Source organism: Martes martes, assembly GCF_963455335.1.
Source record: "Martes martes genome assembly, chromosome: 2".
Taxonomy (NCBI): Eukaryota; Metazoa; Chordata; class Mammalia; order Carnivora; family Mustelidae; genus Martes; species Martes martes.
Window position 1 is genome coordinate 140,104,121 of NC_137889.1, and position 21,383 is coordinate 140,125,503.

General features: G+C 44.4%; 1 protein-coding gene across 1 annotated transcript in view; it reads right to left on the reverse strand.

Annotated features, from left to right (window-relative positions):
• The window catches only part of POLN (DNA polymerase nu), a 40,211-nt gene that overhangs the window by 6,925 nt on the left and 11,903 nt on the right, over positions 1-21,383 (reverse strand). The window contains exons 4-8 of the mRNA XM_080797720.1: positions 20,105-20,173; positions 17,730-17,790; positions 16,971-17,035; positions 5,021-5,104; positions 4,439-4,534 (exon numbers count right to left, since the gene is read on the reverse strand). Coding sequence (XP_080653846.1) covers positions 4,439-4,534; positions 5,021-5,104; positions 16,971-17,035; positions 17,730-17,790; positions 20,105-20,173 — 375 coding nt within the window. The remainder of the gene's footprint in view (positions 1-4,438; positions 4,535-5,020; positions 5,105-16,970; positions 17,036-17,729; positions 17,791-20,104; positions 20,174-21,383) is intronic.

Genomic DNA, 21,383 nt, shown 5'->3' on the forward strand with positions numbered 1-21,383 from the left:
GCTGACCACTTCCAGTATAAGACTTCTCACGGACCCAACTGCTCCCATGACATCTCCGTGCCTGTGTCTTGTGAACACCTCTGTCTTAATATGTTTGAGAGTGAATGCCTGACCGACACCCCACCTCCCACCCATGCCCAGTAAACTGTTCCTCTCCTAGTCTTCCCTGGGTAGTGGCATTTTCTCTCTGCTCAGCTGCACAGCTAAGAAAACCAAGAGCTACCCCACAGTCTTCTGTTGACACTCACATGAACTCTCACTCAGAGTTCCTTTCTGCTCCAGAAATTCTCTGGAAATTCGTCCACTGCTCCATCTTCACACCTGTCACCTGGAGCACGGAGACTTCTGTCCCCACACTGCAGTGACAGCTTATTTTTTTAGTCATTTTCATATGTTGCGTAATTTTTCATTTTTCCTTCGATGAATTCGTATTTCTTCATTTTTTAAAAGATTTTATTTATTTATTTGTGTGTGAGAGAGAGCGCGTGTGCACAAGCAGAGGGGAGCAACAGGCAGAGGGAGAAGCAGGCTCCCCGCAGAGCAGGGAGCCCCAAAGTGGGGCTCAATCCTAGGACCCTGGGATCATGAACCGAGCTGAAGGCAGGCAGGTGCTTAACCACTGAGCCACCCAGGCATCCCCAGTGACAGCCTATTAACAAGACTCCTGCCTTCTATGTCCTGACTTTTCAGGACATAGCTCACATCTGTTAGGACAGGCAGAATCCAAAGCTCTGACAATACCACATGCTGGCAAGGGTGTGAAGCCACAGGAACTCTCATCCACCTGGTGGAAAGGCAGAAAGGTGTAGTCACTTTGGGAAGCAGTTTGTCAGTTTCTTACAAAATTCAATATACTTTTGCCATACGATCCAGCAATCATGCTCCTTGGTATTTACCCAGAAGAGCTGAGAACTTCAGTCCACACGAAAACCTGTACACAGATGTTTAGAGCAGCTTTCTTCCTCATTGCCAAAATTTGGAAGCAACCAAGATGTCCTTTAGTAGGTGAATGGGTAATAACTGGGGTCCATCCAGACAATGGATCATTGAAAAGAAATGAGCTATCAACTAGGAAAAGACATGGAGAACTTGAAATGCACAAATCTGAGGGAAAGAAGTCAGTCTGAAAAGGCTGCACACTGTATGGGGTCCATCTACAGGACACTCTAGAAAAGGCAAAACTATGGGGACAGTGAAAATATTGGGGCAGGGGTGGGGTGAAGGGGAAACATGTGGAGCACGAGGGTATTTAGGGCAGTGAAGGTACTCTGCGTGATACCATAGTGGCAGACACCCGTCATTACACATTTGTCCAAACCCATAGAATGTGTGACACAAAGGGTGACCCCGGAGATACACTATGGACTTTGGATGACGATGACTTGTCAGTGGAGGGTCACTGAATGTAACAAACGGTCCCAGTGGTGGCGGCGGGGGGGGGGGGATGCTGACAGTGGGGGAGAGGGTAGGGGAGAGGGTGTGCTGGGGGTGGGAAGAAGGCAGTATATGAAACTTCTCTGTACCTTCTCCTCAATATTGCTGTGAAAAAAAATATAAGATTTAATAAAAATAAACGCCTAATAAAACTGTATCTAAGATCATAGTTGTGCTCTTCCTTGAACTGTTCGAGGCTACACATTTCACCTGAAGTCCACATCCCTCCCCACAGGAAGGGGAACGGAAAGGATGAAGGAAAGAAGAGAGGAGTCTTCATTTTGAATTTGGAACCATGTACACGTGCTCCCTAGTAAAAGTTCATCTTTTTTTTAAATGCACAAAGTAGTATGCCTTGGTCAGTTAAATAAAAGAGGTTAATATGATTTACCTCGATCATGTCTTTGTGAAAAATCTACGAGAAAGCACACCAACACCAGAGGAGAGTTCCATCTCCTTAGTTGCCAGCTGCCTGGAAGAGCTAAGGAGCAGCAAAGGGAAGGGCAACACTGCCAGCTGGTGCCAGGATGGAGAATAAATCAGCCCAAGACCCTCAGCTCTGGGCCCCACGATGACAAGCATGTGGCTTTCCCAGCTACCGCCACTGCTCCACCTTTTAGGCGGTGGCCCTCTGCCATGCAGGTGTGAAATCCAGGCCCGAGTCTCCCTGGCAGGATGGGGCCTGCTCCGTGCGGTCCCTGAGCTCCGTGAGTGAACAGCAGACACCTATGCTGGCGCCGGCTTCTTGGCTCTGGAGAGGCGACAGACGGTCAATCTTGGGCTTGGATCTGCAGAGCCTATAGTCTCAAGTGACAAGCCCACCAGGAGCTAAGGTAACTTTAGGCACAGGAAACTAGCCTGGGGGAAGACACAGGTCGTGCCAGGGGCCTTGCTGTTGTCTGTGTGGCCAGGGAAGGCCTCCCTGAAAGCCGCACTTGAGCTGCCAATCAGAAGCCACTGCACAAACTCCAGAAGAGGCTGCAGACTGGCACAGGGCCCGCATGGAATCTGCGAAGAGCAGTGTGCTGCTCAGGGGTGCTGGGAGCGAGGGGGCACGAGAAGGCGCTATGGACACACTGGAGGTCCTGGACATGAACCTAGGGGTCACAGGAAGCCCCTGAAATGTACACCAGGGTAGGCTCTGCCTGGACTTGACGCATAAACAGCAGCGGGAGAGCAGCTGGGAGGCGGCCGAGGGGGCCGTGCCGGGCTGTGAGCAGGAGGTGACTGAGGGGGTGGCTGCAAGGACTGACAGAGCCAACTCCAGACTGATGTTTGCAGGCAGAGACGGTAAGGCTGGCTACAGGTGAGGCTGGAAGAAGATCCAGGGTGACTTGTAGGTTTCTGAATGGAGTAGCTGATAATTACAGCCAGGACTTGCTGGTTTCTGAGAGCTCATGTCAGGCATGGTCCTAAGGACTGCTTCACACACAGGCACACATACACACACTTGTTGAACACTCACAAGATTGCTGTAGGGAAAGGACTGTTATTATCCTTCTTTTACAGGTCAGGGCACTGAGGCACAGAGAAGTCAGCATGCCCTAGCCATGCAGGAGGATGTGGTGGCCAATGCCACTGTCCTTGCTCTGCCCCCTGCTGGCTCCCAAGGAGGCGGAAGGATGATGGGCCTCCACCAAGGTGGGGAAGCGGGCAAATTCAAACCCCTTTCGGGACACATCACTCTGCAGATGTCTGTGACGCACAGAAGAACTGCCCCCGGAACCCTGAGGGCCGCACATGGGGACTGTCAGAAGACAGAGGGCTCCAGCAGGGCCGACATGGGCAGAGCGTGCAGGGCTGGACTGGCCATGTGCGTAGGGAGGGAGGCTGCGGCTAAGTCTGATGCTGAATGCGGCACGCAGAGCACAAGCTGCGCCCCCAGAGCTGGCTCTCGCAGTAGCAACCCAGGTCCACTGCAGGGGCACCTGGGTCAGGATCTCCGGGTCCTGGGATCCAGCCCCGCCTCCTGTTCCCTGCTTCACCCTCTGCCACTCCTATCCCCCCTAGTCATTTTCTCTGTCCTTTCTCAAATGAATTTTAAAAAATCTTAAAAACAACAACAGCAACAACAACAACCAAGTCCACTTACTGATCCCCACTCTGCATGCTCTCATGAATCTTACTCACTGGATTCTGAACATCTATTTATACTCGTCCATTCTTTTTTTTTTTTTTTTTTTAACATATATCTTTTAAAGATTCATTGATTTATTTTTAAGGAACAAGTGAAAGAGGGAGAGGCAAAGAATCCCAAGCACATTCCTCCTGAGTGCAGAACCCGACTGGGGGCTTGATCCTACTACCCCAAGACCGCGACTTGAGCCAAAATCAAAAGTCAACCCATTAAGCCACCCAGTGCCCCATACTCAGCCATTCCGACAGAGCAGACTCTCACTCTTCCCTGTTTATCAAACAGGCTCTCTTCTCAGGGGAAAGGTAGCTCGAATTTTCTAAAATAAATCTAGGGGGACGCCTGGGTGGCTCAGTCGCTTAAGTGCCTGCCTTTGGCTCGGATCACAATCTCAGGATTCTGGATGAGTCCTGAAGCAGGCTCCCTGCTAAGCAGGGAGCCTGCTTCTCCTTCGGCCTGATGCTCCCCCTGCCTGTGCGCGCGCGCTCTCTCTCTCTCTCTCTGACAAATAAATAAATAAATAAATAATCTTTTAAAAAAAGGAAAAACCTTCCACATCTATATTTTTTTTAAAAATAAATAAATCTAGGAAAGGAGTGTCAGCCTTTAACTTCTAAGAGGCTATGACTGGATTGACAACCATTTGTTTTCAGAACAAAATTCCACCTAATTGTCCTTTGCAGATGTTGAAGTTGGTGGATTGCTTCCAGAAAACTGTACTCTTTCTCATGGTTCAAACTAGGAGGGCAGCCTTGTGGGGAGCACCTGCTCACAGCCCACTGCAGGGGGACAGGCAGGCCTGAGGGTGACTCACACATGGTGGAGGCATGCTACTGTCTCAAAAACAGAGAGGACAATTTTTGAACTTACCACGGCTTCTGACATGGATGGGAGTTTCTGCAGCCCTGTTCTAGGAAGAGTCTCCCTGGGACTCCGCAGGTGCAGTTTTAGCTTGCCGAAGAGGATCTTCAACAAAAGCAGGGACACGTGATGGACGGGTCTCAGCTTTGAGAGAAACTGAACATCACAGCCACAGAAGGCCCACCCAATAAGATGCTACAAACACTCAAATTCTGATTTCATACTGTTCTTGGATTTGCAGGCTTTGAAGGAATGAATCTCAATGTGAGAAAACATGAACTTATATACTTTCCAGATAACAAACATAAAATAATATTTATAAATTAAGACTGAATCTCTCTTTAACCCCTAAGAAGTATTTTTTTTTAAGATTTTTTTATGTATCTATTTGATAGGCAGAGACCACAAGAAGTCAGAGAGGCAGGCAGGGAGAGGGGAGGAAGTGGGCTCCCTGCTGAGCAGAGAGCCTGACGCGGGGCTCAATCCCAGGACCCTGATACCACGACCCGAGCTGAAGGCAGAGGCTTTAACCCACTGAGCCACCCAGGCACCCCAGAAGTATATTTTATAAAAAACAAAATTTCACTTTACCTCTCGAAGCTGATTATTACTTGTTAAAAGAAACCGCTCTCCTGCAACAAAATGGGCTTCTTGCTCCAGTTCCTTGAGACGAGACTGTGAATGTGATATAAAACCTTACTAATGGTTTTCACAATCTAAGATTATTTTATTTGCTCATTAAACAGTTCCCAACATAAGTTCTTATAAGAATAAAAATTTGCCAAATGTTTACCAAAATGTATATTAAAAATATATCCTTTGACTCACAGTGGAAACCTCAGGCTCACAGAATCTTCCTCTCCCAAACCTCAGGAAGCAAAATGAAAGAAGCAAAATAGGAAGTAACACACCAAAATAAGGGAAGAACGAATTCTCTAGGAATATTACTCCTAGAAAAGGGATCTAGGATCATACCAACAACTTGAAAGCATCCAAGGTATCCCACAGTAAAAGAGTTAGGACCAACGACCTTGTAGGTCCCTCCCACCCAGCGGGGAGAGCAGTCACAGGGGACACCAGGGACCATGCTCTGAACTACCACATCTGACTACACAGAACACAGCCTGGCTTGTGGTGGGGCTGAGGAGGTATGGATGGTCCAGGTGAAAAACAATCTAAGCCTGTCCTCTGCATCAGCTGACACGGTACAGGGTGGGGGGCAGAGCTGAATTTGTAAGCCCTTACCCCCTTGCCACTTTCATCTACTTTTCCGAAGAAAAGTAGCAGGCAGCCAGGTCTTAAAAACATAATTGTAAAAATGGGGCACCTGAGTGGCTCAGTGGGTTAAGCCTCTGCCTTTGGCTCAGGTCATGAGCTCAGGGTCCTGGGACTGAGCCCCACATTGGGCTCTCTGCTCAGCGGGGAGCCTGCTTCCCGCTCTCTCTCTGCCTGCCTCTCTGCCTACTTGTGATCTCTATCTGTCAAATAAATAAATAAAATCTTAAAAAAAAAACATAATTGTAAAAGAAAACAGAGCAGGGGAACTATCACTTGCATTCTCTCCTTCATCAGACGAGGGCGGCCTTGAGGCTCACATTTTGAAAGGAGTTATAAAGAGGGTCCAGAGAAGTTAGGAGCAGAATGAACCTGATACAAGAAAGGAGTATCTAGGTGAAAAGAAGAAGCCAGAAACATGTGCCTCGGTTAAAGTATGCCAGAACTTGGTTGTCAAAGAAAGAAATGAGAAAAAGAAACCAAGGAGCAGAGCATTAAAGGACAGATAATGGATCCCTTCAGGAGTAAGCCATACCTTAGGGAACAAAAACTCCGGCAACAAACTGTGTGAGATTCCAGTTAAAATGGCACAGTAAACCTGCACAATAATGCGCTCGTGTTCAGGCACAGGAAGAAACGGATAAATAAACAGAGAAAAACAAAAAGATAGTTTCTTAAAAGAAACAAAACAAAACACAAGCATCTCTTCAGAGCGGGAATAGATACACACTGCAAAGCAGCAGGCAGAACGAGGGGGAAGCCCAGTGGGACTGTGGGGCAGGAGGCTGGAGGCCCCGTCAGGCCATGAAGCGGGCACGGCAAGCCCTCCGTTCAGAGAGAAGCTGGGCCAGCTTGTATCAGTTACCTGCTGCCACATGACAGAGCACACTGGAGTGGATCAGCACCTCGGGTGGGGCTCAGCTAGGCACAGGTGCTGGCTGCGTGGCCGCATGGGTAAATTCATTTCAAATTGTCACCCATTTAAAAGTTATGTTAACTGGTTTTTTCTTATTGATAGGAGTTCTCTATTATAGTCTGCATAGGAGTCCTTTGTCATATGCATGAAAATACAATCAAAATCCCAACAGGATTTTTTAAAAAGTAGATCAAAGAATTTTATATGGCCAATGCAAAGAACTTAAAACTAGACAATACCATATAGAATAAACACAAAGATGGAAGACATACCATAGGGTATTAAGACGTATTATTACAAAGCTACCATAACTAAGAGTATTAGCACAGGATAGACCAAAAAATCCCATGAAACAAAACAGAGTCCAGAAAAAGATCCACATTACAAAATCAAACGTACACTGAGACCAGCCTTGAAAATTTCCTAAGCAGACGAAACCCGTGTTGTCCTACAAGTAATGCTCCATTTAGTCTCTTCTGGGAGATCAGCGAGGCTAACTTGATCTGGGTTGTTTCTTTCTTGTGCCTCTGAAAATCATAAGTGAATCTCAAATTGTGCTCCCCAAAATCCTACTGCAGTAGTCCACCACTGTGAAGAATAACCAGTCTTTGCCTCCACACCATATAAGGGTCTTATGACATCAGACCTCTGAGCCTCACTCCATGGCTTGTTTTGAGTGCTCCTGGTTTGTAAACTGTCTTTCTGATATGTGTACAATTAAGTTTTGCTAATTACTACTTCAGTGCTCCAGTGGTTTTACTTCTGCTTTTCTCTGAACTTTTGATAGTATTGATCTGACTTATGACACAGATGTTACTGTAATTCGGTGGGGGGAATCAATGGCACTTCTAATAAACTGAAAAAAACAGAAATCAACTTGGGGGGGAAAATCTTAATGATACCTGAATACCATATAGAAAAATTAAAGTGAAACGGATGATACACTTAAAATAATACAGTTTATAGAAGAAAACACAGAAGAACGTCTTTACTAGAAGGCATACAAAAGAGATCAGCACATAAAAATTCTTAAACATTTAAAAAAATGGTTCACTGAACTTCATTAAAATAAAGAGATTCTGTTCACCAAAAGATACCACTATTAAGAGAGTGAAAAGACAAGCCATAGACACAGACTGAGCTGGAAAGTATTTTAGGTTCTATGGGCTAAATATGGCTCCTGTCATGTATTCTTCTTTATCTTTGTTTATGTGTTTGTCTTTTAAAACTGTAACAACCACTCTTAACTTGTAGGCCATATGAAAATAGGCCACATTGGTCAATAGGCCACATAGATTTGGTCCAGACTATTGTTTGCCAAACCCTGGACTAGGAGAAAGGATTTTCAATATATATTACAAAAGACTTGCATACAGAATTTATTACAAGGACTCACATACAGAATATATAAAGAACTCTTACAAATCAATATGAAAAAATCAGTTAACATAAATTTCAGAGTGAGTGAAATCTTTGCAAAATTGATAACAAAAGAGTACATCCCAAATACCACCAAACGTATGGAAAGGTCCTCAATATGATTAATCATCAGGAAAACACAAACTAAATCCACAACGTAAATCCACACAATCTGCTGTAAATATACAATGACAGACGCATCAGATCAAGTAAAGTGAGAAAGACCAGCAGTGTGCATGGTGAGGATGTAGCAAATGGAATTGGAAAAGGTCATGACCAATTCCAAGAAGTCTTTGGAAGTACCTACTACCACCTACACACACCCTGTGTTCTAGCAATTCCACTTCCAGACATAAAATCAGGAGACAGGGGCACTCACATTTATGTACATGAATATTCACAGCCACTGTGATCACAGTGCTTACCGATGAGAAGGATGTAAGGAAGCTAAGACACGTTCTAAAATGGGTGTTACACAGCAAGTCTCATTGGAACACACAACTGCTAAACTCACCAAACAAGCAAATCCCATAGACAGAATGTGAGTAAAAAAAGACAGAACCAAAGATCCCACATTGTGTGGTTCCATTTACATGAAGCTCAAAATCAATGAACAGAGTCAGATTAATGGCTCTCTCTGGGTGTACAGATGAGGAGGGGACAGGAAGGAGGAGCCTTCTGGGTGCTGGAAATAGTCTATATCTTGCTCTGGGTAGAGTCACATGCATGTGTATATGTGTAAAAACATGTCAAGCTATGCACTTACAATTTACACCAAGGAGATTCTGGAAAGAAGGCAGAGTAGGAAGCACGTGTGAGAAACTGCATCCCCACCTGGACCACAGCTGCAGGGGCAGAAACCATCTGATGCAATAACCATCCTGGACTCAGGAGTCTGTTGACGGCTTGTAACTTCCAGGCTTGGAAGGTAAATTACAGCTACTTTTGGTCAATTTCAGCTCTTAGCATGGTAGCAGCTACCCATCCCCATCTTCCACCACCAGCCACACCGCAGGCGATCATCCACATGTTTCTGGAACAGTGTGCAGAAGCCAGGGTGGGCAAAAAGACACTGTCCTGCAAAGAGCAGGGATCTGGGCTCTGACCGCTGATTTTAATAACACATGTGCAGACAAATAGGCAGGCAGCCATGGTTGTAGCCCCTCCCCACATTGTTGTAAGACCCTCCCTCTTCAGCTGAACAGACTTCCAGGGGAATTAAAGGGCCAGCACTCTTTTGCATCTCCTTTCATTTTTTATTTTTCCTCCTTTTGAGAGCCAGAAATTAAAGACAAGGATGTTCAAACACTACTGCTTATGCAGGGAAAATTAGAAGCAGACCATGTATACCCAGGAAAAATCTTAGGAAAAAATATGAGAAGACCTTAAGCTTGCCCCTCAGGCTGATCTTCAGCACAGAGACGCCCCAAGGCAATAAAAAAAACCAAAACCAAAAACACTAACATAGAACAGCAAACCCTGTGGTGGGGGTAGAATATGATTTCCAGAGCTACCACATTATCAGATTCAAATGTCCAATGTTCAATAAAAAAGTCAGGGCATACAAAGAAAAGCACCACATTCAAAGGGAAAAACAAAATGAAAAAAACATCAACAGAAACTGTCCCTGAATAAGACCTAATGGCAGATCTACTAGACAAAGACATTAAAACAACTGTCTTAAAGATGCTCAAAGAACAGGAGGAGGATGTGAAGAAAGTCAAGAAAACAATGTGTGAGCAAAATGTAAATAATGACAAAGAGAGAAAAAAACCTAAAAGGAAATCAAAAAGAAATTCTGGAGCTGAAAAGTATATTAACTGAAATAGAAAATTCCTTTGGGTGGCTCAACAGCAGATTTGAGCAGGCAGAAGAAAGAATCAGTGAACTTGAAGACAAGATAATGGAACTTACTGAGGCTGAGGAACACACAGAAAAGAAATTGAAGAAAAGTGAACAAAGCCTAAGGGACCAGTGGAACATCGTAAAGCAGATCAGCATATGCATTGCGGGCATCCCAGAAGGAGGAGAGAAAGAAAGGGACAGCAAAAATACTTGAAGAAATAATGGCTGAAAACCTCTCAAATTGGATGAAATACATGAATATAAACATCCAAAAAGCTCCACAAACTTCAAGTAAGAGGGAACTAAGGGAGATCAACACCAAGCCACAATGTAATCAAGGTTTCAAAAGCCAAAGGTGAACAGATAATCTTGAAATTAGCAAGAGAAAAGTGTCCTCACATATAAGGCATCCTCAATAACGTCAGTGAGCAGATCTCTCATCAGAAACTTTAGAGGCCAGAAGACAGTGAGCCAATATTTTCAAAGTGCTAAAAGGAAAAACTGTCAACCAACCATCCTGCATCTGGCAAAACTGTCCTTCAAGGCTGAGGGAGACACTGAAATATTCCCAGATAAAGAAAAACTGATGGATATGTGATCACTACATGTGCCCTGGAGGAAATGCTCCAGGAGTCCTGCAGGGTGACATGAAAGGACACTAGACAGTGTCTCAAAGCCATATGGAGAAATAAAGATCTCAAGAAAGGTGACTATGTGGGCACTTATATAAGCTAGTATTATAATAACAATCTGTCACTGCACTTTTTGTTTTCTCCATACTTAAAAACAATTATGAGTTAAAAGCTAGTATTACTGTAATGTTGGTTTATAACTCCAAGTCATGTTTCCTACATAGTTTAAGAGACTAATGCACTTAAAAAATTATTAGCTTATGTTTGGGGCACACAATGTATAAAGATATAATTTTGTGGCATCAACAACTGAAAGGGGTGGGGACAGAGCTGTAAAGGAGCAGAGTTTTTGCATGTTATTTAAGCTAAGCTGTAATAAATTCAAATTAGAGTGTTATAATGTTAGGATGTTAAATGTCATCCCCACAGTAACCACAAAGAAAATAGCTATAGGATATACACAAAAGAGAATGAGAAAGGAATTTAAATGATTCACTACAAAAAAGCGACTAAACACAAAGAAGACAGTAATACAGGAAATGAGAGACAAAAAATGTATAATGCACATAGAAAACAGCACGACGACATAAGTTGAATCCCTCTTTATCAGTATTACTTACATGTAAATGGATTAAACTTTCCAATCAAAAGACAGAGATTGGCATAATAGATAAAAACATATGGTCCAACTACATGCTGTCCATAAGAGACAAACATTATTTTTTAAAAATATTTTATTTATTTATTTGAGAGAGAGAGAGACCATGAGCAGAGGGAGGGGCAGAGGGAGAGGGACGAGCAGACTCCCTGCTGAGCAGGAAGCCCAATGTGGGACTCGATCCCAGGACCCCAGGACCATGACCTAAGCCAAAGGCAGATGTTTCACCAAAGGAGCCACCCAGGTGTCCCAAAAGACAAACTTTAAATTCAAAGATACAGACAGGTTGAAAGTACAAGGACAGAAAGAGATACATAAATAGTGACCCACAGAGAGCAGGGATGGCTATATTAATATCAGAAAAAATAGACTTTAAATAAAAAATGGTTACAAGAGACAAAGGATGACAGCATACATGTATGTATAACAGCAACTGTTATACAACACTTATAAACACTTACACACCTAATGACAGACCATCAAAATATATGAAGAAAAAAAATGACAGAATTGAAGGGATAAATAGACAATTCTACAATAACAGTTCCACTCACAATAACTGGTAGAACAGCCACAGAGAAGATAAAGAAACAGAGGACTTAAACAGCACAAGAAACCAATGAGATCCAACAGACACACAGAGCACCACCCACAACAACCACATACACTTGCACATGGGACATTTTCCAGAACAGACCATATCTTAGGCCACAAATTAAGGCTCAAGAGATATCAAAAAATAGTTATTATACAAAGCATCTTCTCTGACTACAACAGGATGAAGTTAGAAATCAATAACAAAAGGAAAACTGGAAAATTCACAAAACTGTGGAAAATAAACTATTTTTAAACTATCAAAGGATCAAAGAATAAATCAAAAGAGAATTTAGAAATTATTTAGAGATGAATGAAAATGAAAACACAATATACCACAACTTATGGGATGCAGCAAAAGCTGCAATAAAGGGGAATTTAATAGCTATAAATATTATAAATATTAGGAAACAAGAAAGACCTGAAATCAATAACCTAACTTTACAACTTAAGGAACTACAAGAACAGATTAAACCCAAAGGTGAAAAAAGAAGAAGATGATAAATATCAGAACAGAGATAAATGAAATAAATAGGGAAATAGAGAAAACTGATAAAACCGAAAGTTAGTTTTTCCAAAAAAGTTTTTAAAAATTGACAAGTTTTCACTAGGTAGACTAAGAAAAAAAGAGAAAACTCAAAGTAATAAAATCAGAAATGAGAGTGGGGACATTGTTCTACAAAAATAAGAATTACAAAAGAGTACTATACACCAACAAACTGGATAACCTAGATGAAACAGATAAAAAAGTTCAATCAACAGTCACAAAACCCATCAAGATTAAATCACCAAGAAATAGAAAATCTGAATAGTCCTAAAACTAATAAGGAGATTGAATCAATAATTCTTCTCCCAACAAAGAAGAGCTCTAGATCATTAACTTCACAGGTGAATTCTACCAAACATTTAAAGAACCAACACCAATCCTTCCCAAACTTTTCCAAAAAAATGGAGAGGATGGAAGACCACTTCCTAACTCATTCTGAGGCCAGCATTACCCTGATACCAAAGCCAGACAGAGATACAAGAAAAAGATAGACCAACAACCCTTATGAATATTGATGTAAAAATCCTCAACAACATAGTAAAAATATTTTAAAAGGACTATATAACATTACCAAGTGGGATTTATTCCTGGCATGCAAGTATGGGTCCATCCATGGAAACTGATCAATGTAATATGCCACATCAACACAAGGAGGGAGGGAAAAAAAACAAAGGATCATGTCAAAAATCATTTGACAATATTTAACACCCTTTCATAATAAAAAAAAAAAAAACCAACCACTCAGCAAACTAGGAACAGATGGGAATTACCTCCACATAATAAAAACCGTATAAGAAAACCCACAGAGGGGCACCTGGGTAGCTCAGTGGGTTAAAGCCTCTGCCTTCGGCTCAGGTAGTGATCTCAGGGTCCTGGGATCAAGCCCCACGTCGGGCTCTCTGCTCAGCAGGGAGCCTGCTTCCCTTCCTCTCTCTGCCTGCCTCTCTGCCTACTTGTGATCTCTGTCTGTCAAAGGAATAAATAAAATCTTAAAAAAAAAAAAAAAAGAAAACCCACAGAAAGACTGAGAGCATTTCCTCTAAGATGAGGAACAAGGCAAGGTTGTTTGCTTTTACCACTTCTATTCAACATGGTACCAGAAGTTCTGGTCAGAGCAATTGGGCAAGAAAAAAAAAATAAAAGGCATCCACATTGGACAGAAGAAGTAAATTTATCTCTGCAGATGATATGATTTTATGTGTAGAAAACTCACCATTTATGTGTAGAGTCCACACCTAAAAAAACAAAAAAACAAAAAAACCCCCAAACAACTGTTAGAACTTTGGAACTCAGCAAAGTAGCAGGATACAACATCAACACACAAAAATTAGCCGTATTTCTACACATGAACAATCTGAAAAGGAAATTACAAAAACAATTCTATTCATAGTAGCATCAAAAAGAATAAAATACTTAGGAATTAACAAAGAAGGTGAAGGACTCATACAGTGAAAACTATAAAACACTGCTGAAATCAATTTAAAAATAAATAAAATCTCATGTTCATGGATTGGAAGACTTACCAAACTACTCAAAGAGATCTACAGAGTCAATGTAATTCCTATCAAAATCCCAAAGACCTTTTTCTCAGAAATAGAAAAATGCATCCTAAAATTCATACGAAATCTCAAGAGACCCCAAATAGCCAAAACAATCTTGAAAAAAGAACAAATGTGGAGGACCCATACTTCTTGATTTCAGAATTGACTACAAAGCTACACTAATCAAAACAGTGTGTACTAGCATACAGACATAGAGACAAAGAGAATAGAGTCGTGAACCCAGAAATAAACCCTTGTAAATATGGTCAAATTATTTTGGACAAGCATGCCAAGAACATTCAATGGAGAATGTACAGTCTATTCAACAGATAGTGCTGGGAAAACTGGGCATTCGCATGCAGAAAAATGAAGGTGGACCCCTACATTGCACCATATATAAAAATTAACTCAAAATGTATCAAGGACCTAAATGTAAGACCTACTACAATAAAACTCTTTGAAGGAGACACAGGACGAAACTTCACAATATTGGATTTGACAGCTATTTCTTGGATATGACAACAAAGGCACAGGTAACAAAAGAAAAAAATTTTACATTGGACTATGAAAACTTAGAAATTTTGTGCATCGAAAGACACTATCAACAGAGTAAAAAGGCAACCCATAAAATGAGAAAATATTTAAAAATCATATATCTGAAAAGGATTACTATCCAGAGTATATAGAGAATTCCTAAAACTCAACAAGAAAAAATTAACAACCCAATTAAAAAATGGGCAAAAGACCTGAATAGACATTTTACTAAAGATATACACAGATGGTCAGTAAGCACATGAAAAGATGATCAATATCACTAAACATTAGGGGAATGAGAATCAAAACTACAGTGAGATACCACCTCACACCCATTGGGATGGCTATTATACAAACAAAACAAAACAAAAAACTGAGAAAACAATAGGTATCAGTGAGGATGTAGAGAAAGTGTGCTTATGCACTCTTATGGGAGTGCAAAATGGTGGAATAAGTACAGTGGTTCCTCAAAAAATTAAAAATTACTGTAAGATCTAGCAATTTGCCTTGGGGTATGCACTCAAAAGAACTGAAAACAGGGCTTCACAGAGCTCTTTATACACCCGCGTTTACAGCAGCATTACTCACAATGGCTAGAACACGGAAGCAAACCCAGTCGCTTGCCTCCTCTGGCAGATGAATGGTAAGCAAAATGTGGTACATACATCTGACCTTGAAAAGGAAGAAAAGTGCAACACGCTAAAACCAGGATAAATGTTGAAGACATTATGCTAAGTGAAATAAACCAGTGACAAAAAGATAAATTCTGTGTGATTCAACTTACGTGAAGTACCCAGAGCAGTCAGATCATAGAGACAGAGAGCATAACGGTGGCTGTCGGGAGCAGTGGGGAGGGGCGAGTGCGAAGTGACTGGGATGGATGGCAGTCATGCCATACAAGCACACGAATGTATTTAATACCACTGTACTGTCTAATCGGAAATGGCTAAGATGGTAAGCTTTATGCTAAATGTTACACTTTATCACAATAATTAAAAATATTTGTACTATTAACTGTAGGCAACTTCTTTCTCAATTAAAAAAGTACATAAAAAGAAAAAATCAGGTGGATGATAAACCTAAATGCAAAGGCTAATAAAAATAGCTTTTAAACATAGCACATGAGAATACTTCATGAGTTTGATGTAAGGAAAGCTTTCTTAAACAGCACACAGAAAGCACTAACCATAAAGACAAAGATGGGTAAATTACACTACATTAAAAATTAGGAACTTCTTATTTGTCAGAAGACATCATGAAGACAGTAAAAAGGTAACACAGAGAGGGAGAAGGTCTATGTGACAGGCTTGTAACTGGAGTTTATCAAGATGTCCTATAAATTAGTAAGGGAAAGACAGAGCCCTCCGTGTGAAAATGGGTAAGAAACCTGTAAAAAGATATTTTACCAAAGAGAAACTCCTAGTAGCCAATGATCACTTGAAAAGCTATTCCTTCTCATCACTAGTCAGGAAAATAGAAACCAAAATTTTACTGAGATACCATTCCATCCCTGCCAGAATGGCTGCTCCGAAAAGCCTGGGGTCCCATGTAGGTGAGGCCATGCAATAGCAGGACCCTCCTGTGTGTGCTCCTGGCAGTGCGACTTTGAAGAGCAACTCAGTGCTGCTTCCTGAAGCTGAGGAGACCATCCTGCGCCCAGGGCCCAGCAGACGTGCTCAACGGAGCAGCGTGCAACACCCCAGATGCTGTCCACAGTGGGACGGGGGCAAAGGAAGACAAAGCCCGAGTCACACAGGACAGCGGTAGAGCTGAGACTCGGGGCGGAGGGCGCATCAGATGACCCCTAACTCACAGTTCCAAAGGAAAGCCAAGGCACTGAGGTGGAAAGGAAACCAAAGCAACAAGTAGTGACTCCAGAAGTCAGGGCAGAGGTTACTTTTGGCAGTGGGAAGGGGTTCTGATGGGGAAAGGGCACACAGCACTTGTGGAAATTTTACACTATGACTCAGGTGATGGTTATACCAGAGCTTCCTTTAAAACAACTTACATAAAACATTTTAATGCATTTTTTATGCATCTCCATGCACCCTCTGTATTTTCAATTTTTGACATTCATTTTTTAAAATTTTGTTCTTGATTTTTAAAACGATTTTATTTATTTGAGAGAGAAAGAGAGAGAGAGCATGAGTAGGGGGAGCAGCAGAGGGAGAAGCAGACTCCCCGCAGAGCAGGGAGCACGGAGCCTGATGCAGGATTCAATCCCAGGACACTGGGATCATGACCTGAGCCAAAGGCAGATGCTTCACCGACTGAGCCACCCAGGTGACCTATTCTTGCTTTTACTAAGAACCCAAGAAAGCCATGAACTCCCCTCACCAAACTACAGGTGGTGTCCCTGTGAGAAGAATCTGACCTTTGAGAAGCCGGAGGACACATGAAATCCTGTGTGCGCCATGGAGCGAGCTCCTAGCTATGTGCCCGTTTAAGGCTGGTCAGGGCCTGGTGCTCCCCTGCACGTACATCCAAGCCAGGTGTGCAAGGAACGTAGAAGAAGCGGGGGGAAGGACTTACAGGCAGGAAAGAGCTAACAGGCAGCCTGGCTCTGAAATAAAAACGCACCCCCAGAAGGGCTGAAGTCCTCTCCATCTCTCCTCTGTTCACCCGAATGCTGTGGCTCTCCATCACTGTGATTCAAACACCAAAGCAGATCAAACTTGCATCAATGAGTTATTTCCGCAAAAGCCTCTGGGACGGGGAGCAAGCCTTACTCCCTGACAAGGACAATAACGACAGTGCCTGCTGCATCCCACCTCCACCAACAATCCATGAGGGTCAGTGCTGGAGCCCAGCAGTGGCGGTGGGGGCCACGGGGACACTCCCTGAATGGCCACATAGGACGGAGTTGCCTCGGGTCAGCCAGGCTGTGGAGCACTGGGCTGGGCTCGGCTCCCCTAGTGCCCAGCAGGACCTGGGCCAAGTGGGGGCTGAGAGGCAAAGGCAGAGGAGAGCCCGCACTCCCTGTCCTAGGTGCTGTCCCAAGGGGTAGGACTAACAGTACACCACCAGGACGAACAACTGCTGTGCAGAACACATCACAGGCTCGTCCCACACTGCTGCTCTCGGGAGCGTGGGGCTGCCACTTGGCCAGGATGCAAAAGGAACCCCGTGTGACTGAGAGGTCAGAACCGTCTCATCCTTCTAGATCAACAGGTGATGCTCTCCAACCCCTCTTACTACAGAGAGGGGAATACAGGGCTTGCTGCCTCGCAGCGCTCCCATGACACACTGCCCACCCTAATAAGAGAGAAACCGCTGCTCTCAAACATTGTCAAGAATTCCCTAGAAACAGGACTGTCTGTCAACTTTATGGTACCTTACCTGCCAAAATCGGTATCAGAGGAAGCTCCAAAGTACAAAATAGTTGCCATAAACCATAAACCTGTTTTGTAGGAAGAAATGATACCAATGTTACTTTTAAATTATTTCTGTCTGCACTGGGTTGAACAGCCTACTTGATAGCACTGAGGTGGAATTCAGGCAACTCCCACCCAACAGCCACCCTCCTGCCATCCTCCCTCCTAGTAGAACCCTTACTACTTTCAAATATCCTATTTCCTTACCAAGACCTCATAGAGATATTTAGAAATATCGGGTAGGCTAAGCCCCACTCCCAATTCTCTTTATCTTTCTCATTTTAAAAAAATTTTTAAAAGATTTTATTTATTTGAGAGACAGAGAGCACACACACACAAGGGGAGCAGCAGAGGGAGAGGGAGAAGACTCCCCATAGAGCCAGAAGCCTGACAAGGGGCTCAATCTCAGGACCTGAGCCGAAGGCAGACACTTCACCAACTGAGCCACCCAGGGCCCCAAATCTTTCTCATTTTTAAGTGTGATGTAGGTATTTTAAACTTTTTTTTTTTAAGATTTTATTTATTTATTTGACAGACATAGATCACAAGTACGCAGAGAGGCAGGCAGAGAGAGAGTGGGGGAAGCAGGCTCCCCGCCAAGCAGAGAGCCTGATGCGGGCGCGGCCTGATCCCAGGACCCGGAGATCACGACTCTAGCCGAAGGCAGAGGCCCCACCCACTGAGCCACCCAGGCGCTCCGGTATTTTAAACTTTTAATCTTCCATTTAACTTCAGAATAGGTTTACTGAATTCCCAAAAGTGTAGCTAGAATTTTCATTGGTTTTTGCATTGGCTTTAGAAATTAGTGTGGGGAGAGGTGAAATCTTTATATGAGGTCACCTCCTCCCAGAGTATGAAACGTCTCTGCATTTATTCAGACTGTCTCCATGCCTCTTCTTGGGGCTTCTGTCATGTATGTCCCCTCCTGCTGCCATCCAAAAGCCCTCGGCCTCACCTACCCCTCCATGGTGCCCTCACTGGACTCCTCCCAGCCCTGAGCCCTGAACTTTGCCCTTGGGGAAGGGCTGACGTGCTCCAGGCCACCACCTGGCTCCTCAGTTCTTGGGCTGTGTCAGTAGAGAAGAGAAATGGGCTTCCTCTCTCCCTCTGGACCCTTCCCAGCAGCCCATAGTCCTGGGCCTGCGGCCACAGCGCCTGAAACCCAGCTCCTGACCAGCAGCCTCTGCAGGGCCTTGGCTCTCCCCGGAGCCTGGTGACAGCTTCCCCTCCAGGCCCAGTAGTGGAAAAGCTTCCAGGCGGTGCCTGTCCCCTGATGCTTCTCTGTCCCTTACTGGCCCTCCACTCCTGGCCTTGCATCTACACACAGTCCCTTCCTTCAACTCTTCTTGACTGTTCCTGTGAATGCCCTCTGCTTCCTAACGAGACTGAGAGCTGTGTCCATCTCACTATTAAACTAAAATAAATGCTCTACTTTTATGTCAATGGCAACATTAGAAACATTCCAGCTGAGGAGCACCTAGGTGGCTCAGTGGGTTAAACATCTGACTTTGGCTCAGGTCATGATCTCAGGGTCATGATCACAGGGTCCTGGGATGGAGCCCACTCAGTGGGGAGTCTGCTGGAGAATTTTTCTCCCTCTCCCTCTGCCCCTACCCCTACTCATGCTCTCCCTTTCTCTCTAATAAATAAATAAAAACTTAAAAAAAAAGAAATATTTCAATTCATTTGGTAGCTTTTTAAAAATGCTATAGTTGGGATGCCTGGGTGGCTCAGTTGGTTAAGCAGCTGCCTTCGGCTCAGGTCATGATCCCGGCGTCCTGGGATCGAGTCCCACATCGGGCTCCTTGCTTGGCGGGGAGTCTGCTTCTCCCTCTGCCTCTGCCTGTGCTCGCTCAATCTCTCTCCCTCTCTCTCTCTGACAAATAAATAAATAAAATCTTTAAAAAAAATAAATAGAAATGCTATAGTTATTAGCCTACAGAAAACATTTTTTAAAAACTCCAAGTCCTTGGGGCGCCTGGGTGGCTCAGTTGGTTAAGCAACTGCCTTTGGCTCAGGTCATGATCCCAATTTCCTGGGATCAAGTCCCACATCAGGCTCCTTGCTCAGCGGGAGCCTGCTTACCCCTCTCCCTCTGCTGCTGCTTCCCCTGCTTGTACTCTCTCTGTCAAATGAATAAATACAATCTTAAAAAACAATACCCCTCCAGGTCCCATCATGTGGCCTGTCCTTCTATGAGTGAGGCACAAGTTCACTTGGCCTGAGAATTCACTGCTCTGTTTTCTGCGCAGCTGTGAGCATGGATAGGAGTGAAAGATGCTCTTGGGGAACAGTGAGCAAGAGTGCCTGCCAACTGCAAGTTACAACGAGATGCCTTGCCTTCAGCTGGGAGCAAAGGCCCATCGTAAGTCTGTAGAGTGTCTTCAGGTTCACACGTACATTCTGATTCTTTAAAAGATCAAAAGAATGAAAGATTAGGCAAACTTGCAGCAATGTTCATCGAAATCCAGGGAGGGACACAACCCACAGAAATGGGCACTAGCTAGGTGGCATGAGTCTTTTCATGGCAGACATGACATGGCGGCGGCCTCACCAAATACCTTCCGTGGGCAAGCTCCCACGTTACACAACGGCCTTCTTACCAGGCAAGTGCAAGCTACCTGGAGCCTCTCCCCCAAACCCGGTTTTTTCCTCATTTTGCAGGAACTGCAGAGTGTCCACAGTGCAAAGATCACATGGTGGGAGAGACAGACGCATACCCCCCATGTGCCCCAGTAGGCTGAGGAGCCACGTGGCCACCCTCAGCATCCGTCCTCACCCAGACGTCAACAGATGATCAGGGCTGCAGCCCTTGGCACACAGCCTGACTCTCCTCCCTGGATAACTCACTCTGCCAAACAACTCCTCACACTCCACTTTTGGCCTCAAGGCCCCAAGCCAGAGAAACTCCAGGATAAGCCAGCAGTGGGCTGATGTAGCCTGGCCTTTTCACTCTCCTCATTCCCAGCCTTAGCTCTCATGCACAACTGGTCTCGGGGCAGACTGTCTACTCCTGCCCGAATGAGCTTCCCACAGGACAGACCTCACGATGAGCCTCCCACTATGAGTGGTTCTCCAGCCGGGGCTCCGCCAGGACAAGACCGAGCTCCAAGGGGGACCAGCACCTTCCTGAAAGAGCCCCTGACACAGATAACCCTCTACCCCACACCTTCCTTCGCAACCTCACCCTTCCCTCCTGCTCCCGTGCTGCTCCCTTGGCCCAGACTCCCCCTGCATTCTCCCAGATAATTCCCGTCATCTCTTCAGCCAGCACAGAGTGGGCCTGGCTCTCCCCTCCCACCCCTCACGCACTGCAGGCCTTCACAGTGGACACATCTCTAGTCAAGAGATTCAAGTGCAAGTTCGCAGAGGCTGCTGCTTTTCTTCCTGCAGTGCGCCGAGGGCCCTGGGTGAGGCAAGGGCACATGGGCAGTGGTGGGACGGGCAGGGTCCCCAGCACCTTGAGCAGCTGCTCCAGCCTGGGTGCAGGGCCCTGTCTCCTTGACAGGGAGAAAACACCTCTGTGGCTGCTGCTCTGTTCCCTGTGGCTACTCCTATCCCCAGATGCACTAGGAAGAAACTAGACTTTAGAGTCAGAAACACACACTTTGAACCACAG